This window comes from Arabidopsis lyrata (genome assembly GCF_000004255.2).
Source record: "Arabidopsis lyrata subsp. lyrata unplaced genomic scaffold ARALYscaffold_6, whole genome shotgun sequence".
NCBI lineage: Eukaryota > Viridiplantae > Streptophyta > Magnoliopsida > Brassicales > Brassicaceae > Arabidopsis > Arabidopsis lyrata.
This window is the reverse complement of record NW_003302550.1, coordinates 18,398,081-18,417,281: the sequence shown is the minus strand read 5'-3', so window position 1 is coordinate 18,417,281 and position 19,201 is coordinate 18,398,081. Positions and strand designations below refer to the sequence as shown.

Sequence of the window (19,201 nt, the reverse complement as noted above, 5' to 3'; positions counted from 1 at the left end):
GTTTGGTTTGGTTGATGCTTGAACCGGCTGGTCTAGTCAACTCCATGTCTGATTTGGTATTGATGTCCACATCACAGAATGGTAAAATTTCTAAACCTCTTTTACACTTCTACTTGTATTCTCACAGCTTTTACATCTATGAGCTCGTATATGTATTATGGAGAGATTGTTACCAGAGGGAAGAAACTGATGTTAATGAGTTTTATTTCAGATAAGGAAATGAAGACCATGACTTTTGATATGGAAAAGTTTTTGACAGAAAAAGTCAAAAGGATGGATCCTTCACTAGACGAGCATCACTGACCCCCGCAATACTAATTTATCCAGCTCCAAAAAAATCGACATGATCATGTATGAATGTTAATGCAATTAGTATTGCTTTCACAAAAATCGTTAGTATATTTCTTTTTTGTTAGAATATAAAATTTAAAACAAAACGATAATCGTAATTATAGTGGAAAAACGATAGAATAAGAAAAGGTCCATTAAATGGACCACGACCAGAAGATGTCTAAAAGACGAAGAGAATATGACAGAAACAAATCAAATGGTTAAGGTAAGGTAGCATTTTATGCAAATATTTTTGAAAATTGGTAGTTGTATTATACACATTACGAAATATAATGTTAAAGTAATTACCATTTGGCAAATTTACTCGAAAGAAAATCTCAAAATTATAGTCACGATAACATCCGTATTTAAAATTACAAGATGTAATATAGAAATAGAGTGTAGATATTCAGTAGTGATAGAGAATTCAGAAAGAAACATTCTTAAATGGCTTGAATTTAAATTGACAACTTCAAAGTTTACATATTTAAATTTAAAGTTTGTTTAGAGGTAGATACCAAAGACATATTCTTCTCGACTTCTTCTTTAGATTTATAGACAAAATCAAAAACTAGTTAATTTGACTTATTAAACAATATAACTGTATTCAATAAACAAATATTCTAGTTATCATAATGTTTTCTATATAAACTGGTTCTATTGTATTACAATCAATTCAAAAATAAATCGGGGTTTAAAGTAAGAAAGAGACAAACCAAAAGTTGAGTCTAGAAACAAGAGCAAACAAATTCAATCGATATGGCTAATCCTAGTTATTGGCCATCTCTTCTTATGTTGGTCCTGGCCTTGTATGTCGTAGCTGCGCATACAAGCGCTCAGTACACATACCCCGCACCATCACCACCACTGTATGTATACAGTTCTCCACCCCCATACGCGTACAGTCCACCCCCATCTCCATATGGTTACAAGTCTCCCCCTTACGTCTATAGTGCTCCAACGACATACGCCTACAGTCCACCACCATACGCCTACAGTCCACCACCATCTCCATATGTTTACAAGTCTCCACCTTACGTCTATAGTTCTCCACCACCATACGCCTACAGTCCACCACCATCTCCATATGTTTACAAGTCGCCACCTTACGTCTATAGTTCACCACCATACGCCTACAGTCCACCACCATCTCCCTATGTTTACAAGTATCCACCTTACGTATATAGTTCTCCACCACCATACGCCTACAGTCCACCGCCATCTCCATATGTTTACAAGTCTCCACCTTACGTCTATAGTTCTCCCCCACCATACGCTTACAGTCCACCACCATCTCCGTATATTTACAAGTCTCCACCTTACGTATACAACTCCCCACCAGCATATGCCTACAGTCCCCCACCACCATCTCCATATCTTTACAAGTCACCACCAACTTCTCCTTACGTCTACAGTTCTCCTCCATATGTTTACCAGTCTCCACCGCCATCTCAAAGCTATAATTATAGCTCTCCCTCTCCTCCAATATACTAACAGACATACATGATGAACTGAGTTTCAAAACAATTACAGTTTCGTATATCAGCCATCATATTCGTGGAATATAACTTTTTTTTCTTTCTAAATTTTCATATATATAATAAATAAAATGTATATCTTTGCTTACAAAGAAGGTGCATTTTTGTTGTTTGGTTGCTTCTTTCGATGTTGTTTAACGCTTTAATTAAGAGGTCAATGTGCTTGTCCTCCATTTTTTGTGTCTAATAAACTCAATAAATCTTATTGAAATAGTTCAAATAAATCCATTAATCCTGTTTTTTGTGAAACAATTTCAGTTTTATAAGAAATTACTATAGTATTTATATATATACAGCTGTAGCTATGTAACTAGGAGTCTGTATAAGGATCAATTCATTCTCATAAGAAAACAAAGAAAAGATAGCGATTGAACAAGACATTTCTCAATTATATATTTTAAAGCAACTAAACTGGGTTTTACAATAACCGTTACTATTATTTTATCGTTATTTGTTACTATTTTAAAGTTTTCCCTATATATATCGGGAAAAAAACTAGTTTGACCCATAACTAAGGTCTAATTACTAGAATAACTCATAAAAGTATAGGTTAATCTAGTTATTTTTCTGACCAAAATATCCTTTGTCTCTATGTTAGGAACAAAAAAAATTCAATATTATCCTCTGATTTTTTTGGAGACGTGGGTGAAATTTTTGCGAAAAAACAAATCTGCCATGAAAAGTATGCCGGTCTCGTTGGGATAGTTTTATTTTCGACGACAGACTTAATGGGCAACAACTAGACATGTCAATTAGGGCCAAAGCCCGCGGGCTAGCCCGGCCCAGCCCTAAAAAACAACGGGCTCGGACTTCAAAATATATGTCCAGAAAAAATCGGGCCTTTCGGGCTAAGCCCGTTTGGGCTAAAGGGTTTTTTGGGCTTAGCCCGGCCGGGCTCGGGCTAGCCCGAAAAACCCTTTAAAAAATATTTTGACTTTTTTTTTTGTTAATATTTTTGTTTAATCGTAAGATTTGTTGTAAAAAAAGTTTTTGATAGAGTTGAAAATCCTAAACTTAGTTTTTTAATTGTGTATTACTATAAATCTAAAAAGCAAATATTAACTCTACTACCTAATTTGGATTATTTTTATTTTATATTTTATCTAGTATAAGTTTAAACAATTTATTTGGATTATTTATTTGATTTTAACTCTCTTTTTAAAAAACTAAATTAGCGTCAGTGGTTATTTAAATTTTGATTGACTCGTTTCATATATAGATTTTTTTTAAGAGATATTATAAACTATAAGTTTGTTTTTTATTGTCAGAAGAAAAACCGAAAAAAGCCAGGAAAAGCCCTGTAACCCTGTTAGGGCCGGGTTGGGCTTTAAAATATAGGCTCGGACTTTTTACAGGCAGGCCTGGGCCGGGCTCAAATATGTACGGGTTTTGCGGGTTTCGGGCCGGGCTAGCCCGATTGACATGCCTAGCAACGACAGATTTTTTGCGGCAATTCCCCCCCCCCCACAAATTTATTTGAATATGATTACGACAGATATTTAAATTGTAGCAGATTTTTTTCCTTTGCCAGACTTAATTGCTCTTGATGCCTCAGACTTTGGTAATTTTGACAGTTTAGTTTGAGTGTATAGCAGATTTTTGTTTCTAGTGTCGCCAGATGACATATAGTCCCAACCGATATGTGTAACGTTATGACAGATTTTTTTATGTTATGCCAGATTTATGTTTAATTTTAAAAAATCGGGTGTTTAATAGCAGATTTGTTGACAACATATTTTTAATTGTTATGACAGACTTTTATATTATTTTGACAGATTTTTAATATTTATTTGAAGTCAGAATTTATCTTGAAAATATTATGTTTGGCAGTTTCTTAAAAATCTGAAAAAATATGACACGGCAGACATAATTTTAACGTGACAGACTTTTTAAAATTAACTGCCATATTTGATTTTAAAAACAATTAATTACGACTATAACTTTCCATATTTTCTAGGGTTTTGTGGCATCAGTTACGGTTTCCTTTCTCCTCCATTCTCACTCACGACGCCACAATCCCTTTCTACAGAATAACGTTCATCTCTTTTAAGGTTCCTATTCAAGTAGATTAGTTATTTATTTTTCCATTTTCGGTTAATCTCTTTAACTTTTCTTTCAATCCACGTTTTATTCTACAATTTGGAGTTCTATCAACGATGTCTCAAAACAAAGGGAGTGAATTGGATATGAATCAGGTGATTCTCGTATGTGGCAAATGGATCTTCGAGAAAAACATATGGTCGTTTGTCATTGATAACAATAGGGGATGTCGCGTGATGGAAGTTAACCGTGAAACAAGTTACGATCAATGCATTCAAATGTTCTTTGAGGATTATGGGCTGCATAACAGAGTCTGTGATGTTGTCTTGAGCTACGAGATATCAAAGATGATGTTGCAGTCCTTACCTGGTGATACACCACCAATATTATAAGTAATTCTAGACAGTTTCACACTTTTCTGGGGTTATTGAAGAGCAATACAATTCGTCTATGTGTTGAAGTGAAAAGGAAAAACTCGACTCAATCCAATAAAATCGACAATGAAGGTGTCACTGACAACAAATTGCAGAGAAAACAAGGAAGAAACGAAAATGTGATGGAAGAAGATGAAACTGATTTGACTCAGGTAGTCGAAGTCGGGGTTGAGGTAGACGAGGAAGATGAAGAAATTCGATTTGATTATTGCGACGATTATGACGGAACAGACTCCGATGATGAGAATATTAGCTTGTATGGGATTCCACCAGAAGAAAAAGAAAAGCCAAATTTACCAATGAAGAAGAGGAGTCTAGGTACTTTAATTGAAGAACAAAAAGAAGATGATCATTATGCAACGTTAGAAATGTCTGCTGTGGAATTGGCTTTTGGACAATGTTATGAAACGAAAGAGCATTTGGAGACACGATTGAAGATACTTACCGTGGTTCAAAAATTTGATTTTTATGCTTATAAATCGACACCATTTATATTGGTTGTCAAGTGCTGGGTTAAAGGTTGTACGTGGAAGGTACGAGCTACAGCAACAAACGACTATCCAAAGTTTCATGTCCGTAAGTATGTTTCGGAACATACATGTTCAGTTACAAACTGTTCTGCACGTGTTCGACAAGCAACAGATGATATACTTGGTGTATTGTATAAGGATTTTGTTGCTGGAGTTTGTGGATGTAGGATTCACACTCGATTGTCTTTAAGTATATTTGTGGAGAAAAACTCTAAAATCAACAAATGAAAATATGGAATTGAAAAGGGAAGTAACCAAGAAACTAAATAAAAGCAAAAGAACTTGGAAAGAATAAAATAGTAAAAAGCCTTGCAAAATTGTAAAAGAAAAACTATGTTGAATTGCTTCATCGTAAGAGGAAAAAGTTGTTCTCTCCCCCAAACACATGCGTTTGAGGTTGTTTTTATAGAGAAAACATGATCAATGCAGTCATTTACTGCTTATAATTGTATTGATCCGCATTAATCATGTAGGTTACAATTTGACCGAAACGGCTTGAATTTGAACTATCTTGGGCTTCGCGTGGATCTTCTGAACCCTTTCTTGTTGACTCTGAACTCCTGCGTCTTGACGCTGCCGCGAACCTCGAGCAATATTCTCCTCGCTTCGGCCTTCTTTTATGCGAACTATATATTGAATAAGAGCGAACTCTGTACTGGTAAAGATCGAGCTCTTTAATAAACTGAATCAAACTTCCGACAGGTCGAGCTCGATTCTCGCAATGAAACATCTAGAAATCCAAGAGGATTATTATGTAATAATGACGTGGACAGATCCAAGTGGATCCTACCAAAGATATGTGGGATCCGACCCCAACATTTAGCCCCCCAAGTCTTGCGAGCTGAGTACTCGGCTTGGAAGACTTAAGTAAACTGTAATTAATGATTCGAGATCTTTAACATTCCGGAATTACTCCATGTTTTTCGCTATTACGCTGATCTCGGATAATCAGATGATTTGATTTCATTGACAACTGTCATCATTAATTTCTTAATTTTATATTAATACCACGGGGAAAACTGTCCCACTTCCCAATATTCTCGAGGCGGTTTTCCATCATACTTTAGGGTTCTAAGAGGTAAAATCACTTTTCCATCTTATCTTCTTTACCTAGAAAACTTTCATTCTTATTACAGAAGTCATTGTTTCCTTTCGGTAAAAAATCCTTTTTGTAAAATGTTGAACCTTTCTTCCGAATTTCGCGAGTATGAAGTTGATGACCTCGAAGCTCTCATGGGTGATGGATCCGAACCTCAAATCCATACTGGAGATGAGTTTGATCTTCACCCTCAGAGTGAATCGACTGTCGATTCTCTCGACGATCTTCGCAGACTATGTCATATCCCTCCTGAGGTGGAGATGATAGTTCCAGAGCCCTGCGAGTCTCCTGAGTCGGGACGAGATGGTTACTACTGCGCTTATGAAATTTATTTCAAAGGGTGCAGCTTATTCTTTCCCCTTCCCGAGATACTTCTCACTTACCTCAACCATCTGGGAATTGCCTTCGATCTCAGATGTCGCCCAACATGCTTCGGTATCTTTTGTGTACCTTTACTGTTGCGGCGGAGACTGGCTACTCGTTGGGACTTTGCGAACTCTTGGAACTTTTCCAGGCTCGCGAATCCCAAACTTCTGGGTATTATGCCCTTTATCCGATCGCGGATCGGAATCTTATTGATAGCCTGCCCTTAAAGGACAACGCCTGGAGGAAGTTTTGGTTCTTCTTCCGTATAAATAACTTTTCTATTCAGAGCTCTTCTGAACTCCTTCGAGTCCACTGGTCATTGAATTTGGGTAGAAACTAGGACTTAACTGAATAAATTCCCTATGTTATTTCAAACTGCGTTTTAACATTTCCTTGTTTTCTCGCAGGTCCCCAAATTCGACCGGTCACATCCATCGATTTTCTCAATTTCTACAAGGCCGTCTTGGAGAGGCCAGTTAATTGGAATTCCTTTAATTTGGAAAGGATTCACGGTACCGGATTTTCTGTCAGAATGGGCTTTACTAACCCCGTCGACCCTCCTCCCGCTGGGATTGATCTCTCGAGTCTGAATGCCCGAGATAGGAGAAAGATCAAAGAAGCAAACAAGAAGATCAAAGATCAGATTTCTCTAGTTGGAAAAGACAAGAAAAATGCAACTTCCACCGGAGACGACAAGGTCTACCGGAAAACTCTCCTGGTTGACGATGGATCTCTCTAAGGTTCAAAGTCAATGGCGGTTGCTGTGATCAATGCTTCTCCCTCCATCCCAGCAGCAGACAACATGGCCGCTGCCACCGTTGAGGAGGAAGACCTTGCAAGTGACACTTCTCTTATGAAGAAGAGGAAGGCTGAGGAACTTGGACCCCTGCCCCAAGGACGTCCCAAGAGCATAAGGAAGGGTAGAGCCGCTCCTTCGAATCTTCCAATTCCTGAACCTGCTGAAGCTCTGGATGCAAATCCTTATTCAGGAACTGTTTTGAAGGAATCGCTGGGTTCAGGGATGTTACCCCCTAGACGCCCCCGAGGCAATACCTCTAGGGTTCGATCATCTCCGAACTCAGGACTGGTTGCCAGAGCTTTGTCTCAAGCCGGTAACCTTTAACTATCATTTTGTTGTTTGAGATTAATAGATTCTTTCTTTAAAGAAAACTCAATTCTCACACAACTAACTTTATTCCAGATAAAGAGAAGATCGGGAATATGTTTAGGTGCTTTCACACCCGTGTTGGGAAGAAGCTTTCATCCTTTGATTGGTGGAAGCCTGATATCAAGAATATGTACATCAGTCATTCATTCCATTCTTCCCAGGTTTGACTGTTTGTATCCTTAAACAGCCGATTTTGAAAGAAAATATATATATTTTTTTAAAGATGAAACTTCTTTTATTAGGCAACTTTGGATGTGAATGGCATTGTGAACTTTTACGAAGAGGAGCTCGCCAAAGTTTCCAAGAAAGTTGTTGCCGCTAAAGGAGAGATTGAAAAACTGCAATCTTCCAGTCGGCTTGTGCAAGAATCTGCTGGCCTTGACTCGGCTCGCCAGGAAGAGATCGAGAGACTTGAAAGATCCGGCGAGGAGACAAGGGGGACTTTGATTGAGAAAGAGAAAAAGCTAGAGACTGCCCTTGCTGATCATAACTTTGCAAAAGGCGAGATTGAGCTTCTGAGATCAGAGCTTAACAAGGTTAAAGCAGCTGCTGAGGAGCTCGAACGCAAAAATGAGTCTCTTTCCGAACTGAAAGATCGTGATGTTCGCAAAATATCTCATGATGCTCGGAAAGAGGTTAAGGGAGCTGGGCAAAAGTTTCTTCTTGCTGTGCAGGAATTTATCGCTGCAGACAAAGCTTGGAACAAGCTTAACTTCGAACGCGATGAAATGAAAAGCAATCTCGATTTGATCAAAGAGATAGAGGACGGAAAAGTCAATTTGGCTGAAGAGAAAGAGACGGTTGGTGCTAAGCTAGCTGAGACTGTAGCTAAGCTAAATACCGCTCCTCAGCCATACCTGAATTTGCAGCAGTTTGCTTCTGAATTTGTTGATTCCCCTCCATTGACCGAACCAAACATTGGTTCGTCTTTGGACGAGATGGTGTTAACCGGTTCTCCTCGCACTCATTTTAATGAGTTTGGAACCAATGTTGACAGAATCTCCTCGGGACGAGCTCAGGGGCTCTCTGATCAGGGGCTTGTCATCTCCTCGATTATGGGAGACGATGTTGAATCGAGGAGCGAGACTCCTCTTGATGCTAGCTCTCTTAACCCTGAAGTGGTTCTCACGACTCAAGACGATGACGTTGGGGGTGCTCTTGTCTCAAGTGAAGTAAGAGAAGAAGGCGGTTCGCCTGTGAATGAATGATGGTGATTGCATTCACCTTATGTGGGGATTGTCCCTTTAATTTAAAGACATGAAATTTGCTTTGTTGGCCATGGGGCCGTTTGTTTCTTTTCCAAATTTTCTGCCCGAGGGGGCTTCTATTATTGTTTTGAATAATTTGCCCAAGGGGGTTTTCGATTAAAATTTCTTTAGGAAGAAATATTTAATCTTGGTGGAAACCATCGATTTTACCTGGAGGGTTTGCAAAGTCCTCCTAATCGAAGTGGTTTAGGATTATAGGAGAGATAGGCTGATCATACCTACTTGCCTTTTTTAAAGAAAAAACATTGGAATTTTTCCTCGGTCTCTCGGTAGCGAGGTTAGAGCTCGGCTTACAAGAACACTTTGCGATACTTCAAATGTGTTCGATTAGGGAAATCTCTAGTGAGAACTGTTTGCTTTCCCTAAGAGATAAAAAGGTGTGATACCATTTATTGATTGTCTTCGAATTTCGAGTTCGAAATTAAGTTCGCCTACTAGGTGTTAAGTGATACTTGAATAACCTATATTTCGTAGGTCTTATTTGTGCATGTACACGAGAATCGAGAGGTCATAACAATCATATCAATAGATTGACGTTTAACTTTCTTTTTCAATAAATACTCAAGTGAGTGCCCTTACATATTTTTTCTATATAAGGAGAGTTGGATTTTGGAAATTTTCCAATAGATTTTTTTTTGTAAAGAACTTTGTAATTCTTCTTTTTTAGATCAAAGATGACTTCTCACCAAGGCGAACCTTCCGGTCCTAACTCACCACGATTCCCTTCAAGTGAATCTCTTTTCCCGTCGGGGGATGGATTCACTCCACAAGGGATGGCTATTCCTTGTTTTCTTCCTTCCATGTCCCGGGAGGAACAGATCGAGTGCCATGAATTCATGGAGCAGGTTTGAACCTAGTACCAATAGTTTCAAGGTTTTACTTAATAGATTCGTAATGTATTTGTTATTTACAGATCACGGAAAGATACGTTTTCCTCTGCTCTGAAAGGCAACGTCTCGGAGCGAAACACCGTATCCTTGAGGATCGGATTGCTGGAGTAGAAAGGAAGATCCAACGTTTGGAGTCGGACGTTCACAACTGGGAGAGGAGGGGATTTGATTCTATCGCCCGCATTCGCGGCTGTCTTCGAGAACACATTAGGTTCCTGAAAAAGCATTGGGATATCTACCAAAGGAGCCTCGAACCCGGTGAACGCGAAGATGGTTCGCCATCAGACGAAGTTCCTCCTGCGAACCCCCCTCCTTCTTAGTTTTAGTTTTTTTTTATATATATTATGTAAAAAACTATTGGGCTAGAGGCCCAACAATATTAATTACATTCCCCTTTTGCTTTAAATTTGCCGTTTAACTCATCATATTTAATGCGTTTAATCTAGGGAATATTATTAGCAATTAATTCGATTACATTTTCCATGAAAGTCGTAATTTCAGATTTGGGAAATCGTCAATTAATCCTCTTAAATGCAATCGAATAAATTTTTGAGTATAAAATGGGTGTAGTTTGTCATTGAATTTCAACAACAATTCTACAAAAATGTTCAAGGGAGGTAACTCATCAGAGAATCCTTCAGACTTGTTCAAAGTGATGAGCGTTGATCCTTCGAGGACGTCGGACATCGAGCTTATAAAAGCAGGAGAGTCTGGCGAACCAAAAGATTCACAAATATTGAAGAAGGGAACTAGCATTCAGGTTCCGATCGTTTTAATCGAGAGATTGTCGCCTCAAGATCGTGTTAAGGCTGAGGAGTTTATCAATAAGGTATTTTCCATCCTAGTGATTAACTTCTTTTTGTTATTGCTAAACGTAGCGTTTTATTTTCTTCAGCTTATCACTCGGCATGATGAGCTCGAAGATGAGAAGAAAAAGATTAGGAGACGGATAATGGAGCTAGAGAAGCATCGCCTCGACATATCTCGCGAGCTTCATCGCCTCGAAGCCCATCCTTCAGATTGGAGATAACTAGGACTTCAGGAGTACGGAAACATGCCAGGTTGCATTATGAGCATCGTTGACTTCACTGGTCAAGGAGCGGAGTTGTTCCGTAATTCTAGACCCTTCTAGATCCGGTCTTAGCTTAGCAAGAAATATTTATTTATACATTGTTAGCAACGTATCTTTATATTCATGCTCAAATATCGAATTTTTAAAAAAAGGATTCCATGACTGGAATAATATTTTTGTTTTTATGTTATAGCTGGACTCGTGATTAGCGAGCTGCCTACGTACCCAGAATGGGATCAAGCCAAATCGTAGTTCGAATGTGTTTGCTTTAGCAATAGAACTTTTTCAAGTTGATTATGTTCCAAGGCCTTTGAACGGGATATATTTCCATCAAGGTCTTGTAAACGGTATACACCGTTTCGGGTTTTTTCAGCGATTTGATAAGGGCCTTCCCAGTTAATACCGAGTTTTCCAGCTCCTTCTTCTTTTGTATTATCGAACACTCGCCTTAAAACAAAGTCTCCTACATTTAAAGGTCTGTTTTTCAACTTTGAGTTATAGTATCGAGCGGTCAACTGTTGATAATTCTGAAGTTGAATAAGGGATTGGTCTCGCCTTTCATCGATTGTATCGAGAACGTCTTCTAATAATTTAGAATTCGATTCTTCGATAAGTGGAGCTTCGCTTCGGCGCAAACCTGGGACATTTAGCTCGTCCGGGACTACGGCTTCCATCCCATAAACTAGTGAGAATGGAGTTTTGCCTGTTGCCCGCCTCGGAGTTTTCCGGTAAGCCAACAACACAGGTTGCAGCTCGTCATACCATCCACCTTTTCGAGCACTCAAGCGTTTTTTAAGATTGCTGAGAATGGTTTTATTGGAGGCTTCCGCTTGTCCATTTCCTTGAGGATACCTCGGCGTTGGGTAGCTAAGTTTTATTCCCTAAGCGGAACAGAAATCTTCAAAATCATTTGAAATGAATTGAGGACCATTGTCCGTTACTATTTCGTAGGGAACTCCATAGCGACAAATAATGTGTTTCCACAAGAATGTCTTTACTACGGAATCTTGTATGCTTATATAAGCTTCAGCTTCAATCCATTTGGAAAAATAGTCCGTTAGAACTAATAAGTATTGGACGCCTCGTGTTGAACGATGCATCGGACCGATTATATCCATCGACCACCTCATGAAAGGGTATGGAGCGGATATATGTGATAGAATTTCAGATGGCTGGTGAATAAGAGGAGCGTGCATTTGACACTTTTTACACCATTTGGCGTAATCAATGCAGTCTATAATCATAGTTGGCCAGAAATATCCTAATCGTTTGATTTTGAAAGCCATTGCTCGCCCCGAAGAATGACTACCACAAAGCCCTTTGTGGACCTCGCTTGTCACTATTTCAATTTCGGGGCCGAAAATATATAAAAGGTAAGGATCACTAACGCCTCGCTTGTACAATGACTCTTTAATTATACAATACTTAGCGCTGATGATTCTTAATTTGCGAGCTTGCCATTTGTCAGATGGTAGTTCTCCATTAAGAATGAAATTTTTGATGGGTACCCTCCAGTCAGCCCCCCAATCATTAGCGGAAGTATTATCTTTGAGTATAAACTTCTTTGGTTCGGGTTCGGAAGGAATGTTAGGATCTTCAATTGTCTCCTGAACCTCCACATCACCTGTAAGTGACTGTTTGGTTCGAGATGGTTCTTTAATGAGAACCTCTTGATCCTTTAACTTTCTTTTTGACTTTCTTTTAGGAAGTTCCAATGGTGGAGTAAGTTCGTCATCTTGAGACTTTACTCGTGATCTGGTGATGACAAGTGAACTATTTCCGGAACTTTGTTTTGGAGTTTCGATGTATTCGGCCGCCGAAATGTTATCGTTTTCTGTTTCTTCAACCGAAATACTTCGCGAGGAAATACATTCAACGGGGATAACTCGTTTGAGTTCAGGATCTGAGGTAGAAGCTAGGGCAGCTAAAGCGTCTGCCGAAGTGTTTTCTCCTCTAGGTATTCGAACTAATTCGAATTCTTTGAATTTTCCGGCTAGCTTTTTGACAGCCGAAAGATAAGCTTTCATTCGAGGAGCCTTAGCTTCGTAATCTCCAGCGAACTGGTTTACAACTAGCTGAGAATCGCAATAAGCTAATATTTTTTCTGCTCCAATCGCAAGAGCAAGCCGAAGTCCTGCTAAGAGAGCTTCGTATTCTGCTTCATTGTTCGAAGCTGGAAACATTAACCGAAATGACTGCTCGATTATTTCCTTTGTCAGAGTTTCGAGCCTAATGCCGATTCTGGATCCTTGTTTAGAAGAAGATCCATCTACATGTAATTTCCATGTAGAGTCCGTTTCAACAAAGATTCCATCATCTAATGGTAATTCGGTTAGAAAATCAGCCAGAACTTGTGCTTTTGCGCTAGTTCGACTTTTATATTCTACATCGTACTCACTGAGTTCGATTGCCCATTTTGCTAACCTTCCGGACTGACTTGGCCCGTGAAGAATTGAGCGAAGCGGATGGGAAGTTAGTACTTCTATAGGATGAGATTGGAAATAAGGTCTGAGGTTTCTAGCAGATATGACCACTGCTAAAGCTAATTTCTCCATCATGGTATATCTCGTTTCTGGACTAGTAAGAGATTTACTTATGTAGAAAATTGGCTTTTGCTCACCTCGGTCCTCTCGAACTAAAACCCCACTTACGGAATGGTTAGAAACTGAAATGTAGAGATAAAGTTTCTCATCTAATTCAGGTTTTGAGAGAATCGCCGGTGTTGTCAGATAAGTTTTGAGCTGACCAAATGCTTCTTCGCATTGATCATCCCACCGAAATTTTTTGTTCCCTTTCAAAATTTGATAAAAGGGGAGACATCTATCGGTAGACTTCGATATGAAACAATTTAATGCAGCAATTCTGCCTGTCAATCGTTGGACCTCCTTTATGTTTCTTGGCGAAGGCATATTAAGGAAAGCGTTAATCTGATTAGGATTAGCTTCTATCCCTCTTTCCGTGACTATGTACCCCAGGAATTCTCCGGAAGGCACGCCAAAGGAACATTTAGCGGGATTTAATTTCATTTTGAACTCGTTCAGAATTTTGAAACATTGCTCGAGATGTGTGATGTGCTCGGATTTCTTAAGAGATTTTACAAGCATATCATCAATATATACTTCCATCGTTTTGCCCAAATGTTCTGAAAACATTTTGTTAACTAAACATTGGTATGCTGCACCGGCATTTTTTAGACCAAATGGCATAACTCTGTAACAATAGATTCCTCTATCTGTTATGAAGGATGTTTTCTCTTCATCTTCGGGATTCATCATGATCTGATTATATCCAGAGAATGCATCCATAAAAGTTAAGAGTTCTTTTCCGGCTGTTGACTCAACGAGCCGATCGATATGTGGGAGAGGAAAGCTATCTTTCGGGCAAGCTTTATTAATGTCGGTGAAATCGACACATACTCTCCATTTTCCGTTTTTCTTTTTGACTACCACGGGGTTTGCTAACCAGTCCGGATATCTCACTTCTCTGATGGAACCAATTTTCAAAAGCTTATCGACTTCGTCATTGACTGCTTGAGCTCTGTCTGGACCAAGTTTTCTTCTTTTTTGCTTTATTGGTTTAAAACTGGGATCGACGTTTAAATCATGGGTAATGATACTTTTGTCGATTCCAGGCATATCTTTCGCCGACCAGACAAATGTATGTTTGTTTTCTTTTAGAAATGTTACCAACTGATCTTTGATTTCTTAATCTAAAATAGTACCGATTTTTACTTTTCGATCTAGAAATTCGGAATCAATTTCAATTTCTGTGGTAACTTCACTTGAACTGAGACCACTTGGGTAACGCGAAGTGATTTCTTGCTTCGCGTTTATCATTAATTGCTATTTAAGCTTTAAACGATGTCCCATGAGGTAGCAAGATCGCGACGTTTCGTGATCTCCACGAATGGTTCCAATTCCTGCAGGAGTTGGAAATTTCACACACTGGTGATAAGTTGAAGGTATAGCCCTCATTTGATAAATCCACGGAGTTCCGAGAATTATGTTGTAAGCGGCCGGACGGTCGAAAACAATAAATTCTACAATTTTAGGAACCCCTGCGGCGAGCACTGGTAGTTTTATGTTCCCCAAGGACATAGACGTGTCACTCGTGAAAGCTACTAATGGTGTCGGTAGACCGATAATGTCAGCCTTACTGATTCCCATTCTTTGCAAAGTGCTTAGAAATATGAGATCTACCGAGCTTCCAGTATCAATTAGACACCTAGTTACTTCGAAGTTCGCAACATCTAAAGTTATCACAAGAGCATCGTCATGAGAACCTGTTAATCCTTGAGTGTCCGAATTGTCGAAAGAGATAGAAGGTGTTTGTTCATTTGACTGGAAACCCACAGCGGTTTGAATTGCTGCTGATTTCTTGTGTCTTTTGATTGATCTGATCGAATCTCGGCACAATTTGGTTCCTCCCATTATAACATCGATCCTTTTCTTAGGAGTGTTCGGAGTTCCAGGCCCATTGGGCTTGTGTTTCTTTTCGAGAGGATTGGACGCTTCGGAATCTTCTTTTTCTTTATGATAAGATTTCACAAACTCTTCGATATTGAACTTAGCGAGCTCTCCAGCTGCCCAAAGTTCGGTGAGGTGCTTTTTGAGTACGCTGCAATCTTTGGTGGAATGCCCATTTACTCTATGAATATCGCAATAGGCACTCTCATCTCTAACCCAGGTATTAGAAGAATTGTATCTTCCTTTGTTTGGGGAGGGTTTTCCTACGGCATTAGTAGCATGATTAACTCTGAACCGTTTTTGATCTTTTGGTTCGAATTTTTTAGTCGGATTTCCAACAACCACTTTTACTGGCCGATGCTTTTTAGCGAAGCTAAGCTTTTCTTCTTCTGCCTCCATCCAATTAGTAGCTCTGAATAAAGCATCTTGGATAGTGCTCGGACGATTGACGATGATTTCTTCCCGAAATCGGGATTCATGCCAAAGTCCGTTCCTTAAAGCAGAAAGGGCAGCAGCGTGTGAAACCCCCAGAATTTTGGCTATCACTTCTTTGAATTTAGCGATATACTTGCGAAGTGGTTCATTCTGACCTTGGATTAAATTCCATAGATCTGCATCAGAGGTTGCCTTTTCCATAAACATGGAATACTGTTTTAGGAATGCGGAGGACAATTCCTTAAAACTATCAATAGATTCAGGCTCCAACTGAGTGAACCATAATAAAGCCGATCCGGATAGATTCTCATATAATAGTTTGCAATATCCGGCATCTTCCTCGTCTGGTTCTAGATCAATTCTGCCAGCAGCGATCTGAAAAGCAGCGAGGTGATTTTTAGGATCACCTTTACCATCGTAAGTTGGTAATTTGATCTTTCGAGAATCTTTGATCCGAAGGTTCGAGATTCTCGAAGTAAAGGGTGTTCGTCGAGTTTCTTCGATTACTCGATCGATCTCAGGTGCCGAACTGGTCGCCTGATGAAACTTCGACTTCATCTCATCAAGCTCTTGACAAACTTTGACGAAATCATCGGAAAGGATGACATCAGGTTCTTCCATAAGAAGTCCTTCGTCAATAGCAGGATTGCCCTGATTTTGGGGATTTTCATCCCCGGTTGGATTGGACCCATCTCCTACGGTTGTCTGATTGCTAGTACTAGCAGGACAGCCCGTAGGAGGAGTTTGAGTGCTCCCGGATCTGTTTAGTGTGGGAGTTTGGAACAGCCTGCGCTAATATGCTGTCGTTTGTGCTGAGGACAAATTATCTAAACGGCTTGAAACAACGTTCTGCGCGTTTGATAAATTTGTTTGAGTATTTTGAACACTCGTTAAAGTTTGCTCGATTGAGTTTAACCTTTCACCAAAAGTGGCGTTGGGACTAGCGAGTGTACTCATCTGATTGGTCAGATCGGTGGTTGACGGAGTAAGCGAGGCAATTGCATTGCTCAAAGCTTGCTGATCAGCCATAGTTTCTTGGTTTGAAAAAAAAAAAAAGAGATTTTGAGATCAAAGAGTTTTGCGGTAACTCCCCACAGACGGCGCCAAAATGTGGATGTAGGATTCACACTCGATTGTCTTTAAGTATATTTGTGGAGAAAAACTCTAAAATCAACAAATGAAAATATGGAATTGAAAAGGGAAGTAACCAAGAAATTAAATAAAGCGAAAGAACTTGGAAAGAATAAAATAGTAAAAAGCCTTGCAAAATTGTAAAAGAAAAAGTATGTTGAATTGCTTGATCGTAAGAGGAAAAAGTTGTTCTCTCCCCCAAACACATGCGTTTGAGGTTGTTTTTATAGAGAAAATATGATCAATGCGGTCATTTACTGCTCATAATTGCATTGATCGCATTAATCATGTAGGTTACAATTTGACCGAAACGGCTTGAATTTGAACTATTTTGGGTTTCGCGTGGATCTTCCGAACCCTTTCTTGTTGACTCCAAACTCCTGCGTCTTGACGCTGCCGCAAACCTCGAGCAATATTCTCCTCGCTTCGGCCTTCTTTTATGCGAACTATATATTAAATAAGAGCGAACTCCGTACTGGTAAAGATCGAGCTCTTTAATAAACTGAATCGAACTTCCGACAGGTCGAGCTCGATTCTCGCAATGAAACATCTAGAAATCCAAGAGGATTATTATGTAATAATGACGTGGACAGATCCAAGTGGATCCTACCGAAGATGTGTGAGATCCGACCCCAACAGAGTTGGACCCAAGGTATTGCCAATGCACGTTGCCAAAGCAATGAATAAAAGATTTCAGATAAAGGTACATTTTTTGATTCGTTGGAATAGATATTTGCTAGAATTTGCGAACCTAAACAATTATTTTTAACTTTCGGATAGATGGAGAATTGGAAGGCATATCGGACACTACGTTATGCTCGTGAATTGGTGAGGGGAAGTCCAGAGAATGGATACGAGCAACTACCCACATACTTATACATGATGCAATCAAAAAGTGCTGCAGCCTGAAGCCTCGCCGCCGTTTATGTGGCCGGAGACGCAGATCTGTCACCACCAGAGAAGTGAAAAAGAGAGACTCAAAATCGACGAAGGAGAGGAGACCCAAAGTAAAGTCCGTGAAAAGGGGAAAAACAATTAAACCCTAAATCGAGTTTATGTTTGGTTTTATGGTTTTGTTTCTTATTCTGATTTTTTTTTTTTAATTCCGAAATCGTAAACAACTTTTTTTTTTTTTTGTAAAAGGAAATGTTGGAGAAATCTTGAATCAGGTTAATTAGTCTTTTTACACAAAATTTGAGTTAGGCTAGTTATCCATTACCAATGAGAGTTATTCTAGTTATTTTTGCTAAGTTTTAAGTCAATCGGGTAAATTTCAGATATATATTTTAGGGAAACTTAAGGAACACATATATAGTTTTAACAGTATAATTTGCAAGTAGGTAGTTTAAAACGTGTAATTATTTGACCAAAGAAAAAAAAAATGTGTAATTAAAAAACAAATGATTTTACTTTTATTGAAAGTGGCTTATTTTAAAAATAATAAGATTACTTTATTGATTTAGTAACCTGTGTTTTTTTTTAATTGAAATATGGTTTCTAATAATGCCTAATCATGTTTTATGGACACATTAGAATCCAAAATCTAAACATTCACACCTAATTATTTCTCTAAAATTAATTTTAATAATATGATTAAACAAAATGAAAAAATATTGTGGTAAAATTAATCAAATCCTCGACTAAAGAATGCCATCATTGATTCGTTATGAGTTCGTGGAACAAGAGCTTTACCAGGCTCGTCAATAGTAGCGAAAGCGATGTATAATAGGGTCACTGGAGTTACACAGAGCGAGAAAAGCTTTGGTTGATTCGTCGATCTAATGAACCTTCCGTCGTAAACTTCGACGAATGAGACAATAAGGATAGCATCTCCCTAACGCATGAGATTCTTATGATGAAGCAATTTTAACAAGTTGAATTTTGTGAAATGTGAAGGTTTTTCAATTTAGGAGCTGCTCTTACTTGGGGAGCTGTTAAACAATCTACTCATATGATGGTAAATGGGACACCAATGACACAAGACAGTCAACCTGCACTATCTTTTTTCATGTACAGAGCCGGACTTTAACGCATTACAATGAAATATTTCAATGGGGCCCCCACATTAGAGGGGCCCTACTTTTTTTTAATTTAGTTATACATATATATAATTTATTGTTAATATGTGAGAAATATGAAGTTTGATATAATTTTTTGCAAAAAACCCCATAAAAAAGTTACTTTTCTTAAGATTTAAATTATTGTTACCTTTTTTTTTAAGATATTATTGTACAATGTTATTTACACAGTAGTTTTGTTTAAATTGATTTTATTTTATTGTCTAACTTTTGATATTATGAAAACTATATTGTTATTTTTTTCTTAATTCGTATGGGGCCCCGAATTTCATTGGTCCGGCTCTGTTCATGTCTAAAAAAAATGCAAAAAGATTTGCTCTTGGATTGTGTGAATGTGTAGAGCTGCTCTCAAAGTT

At 38.7% G+C, this 19,201-nt stretch overlaps 2 protein-coding genes across 2 annotated transcripts; both read left to right on the top strand.

Moving 5' to 3' along the window:
• The first annotated feature begins 1,048 nt into the window (after positions 1-1,048).
• On the top strand, positions 1,049-1,982 carry LOC110227490 (extensin-2-like). The gene has a single exon (XM_021021848.1). The coding sequence runs from the start codon at positions 1,090-1,092 to the stop codon at positions 1,822-1,824; it is 735 nt and encodes a 244-aa protein (XP_020877507.1). The 5' UTR covers positions 1,049-1,089; the 3' UTR covers positions 1,825-1,982.
• A 5,106-nt stretch (positions 1,983-7,088) lies between these two features.
• Positions 7,089-8,713, top strand: LOC110227397. The gene is made up of 3 exons (XM_021021489.1): positions 7,089-7,449; positions 7,539-7,666; positions 7,748-8,713. The coding sequence occupies exons 1-3, from the start codon at positions 7,089-7,091 to the stop codon at positions 8,711-8,713; spliced, it is 1,455 nt and encodes a 484-aa protein (XP_020877148.1).
• The last annotated feature ends 10,488 nt before the right edge of the window (positions 8,714-19,201 follow it).

What these genes read in the sequence shown, in the direction of transcription:
- LOC110227490 (XM_021021848.1), top strand. Translation starts at nt 1,090, where the DNA reads ATGGCTAATCCTAGTTATTGGCCATCTCTTCTTATGTTGGTCCTGGCC.
- LOC110227397 (XM_021021489.1), top strand. Translation starts at nt 7,089, where the DNA reads ATGGCGGTTGCTGTGATCAATGCTTCTCCCTCCATCCCAGCAGCAGAC. An exon ending in CAGAGCTTTGTCTCAAGCCG is followed by an intron (nt 7,450 to 7,538) that starts GTAACCTTTAAC and finishes ACTTTATTCCAG; the next exon opens with ATAAAGAGAAGATCGGGAAT. An exon ending in ATTCATTCCATTCTTCCCAG is followed by an intron (nt 7,667 to 7,747) that starts GTTTGACTGTTT and finishes TTCTTTTATTAG; the next exon opens with GCAACTTTGGATGTGAATGG.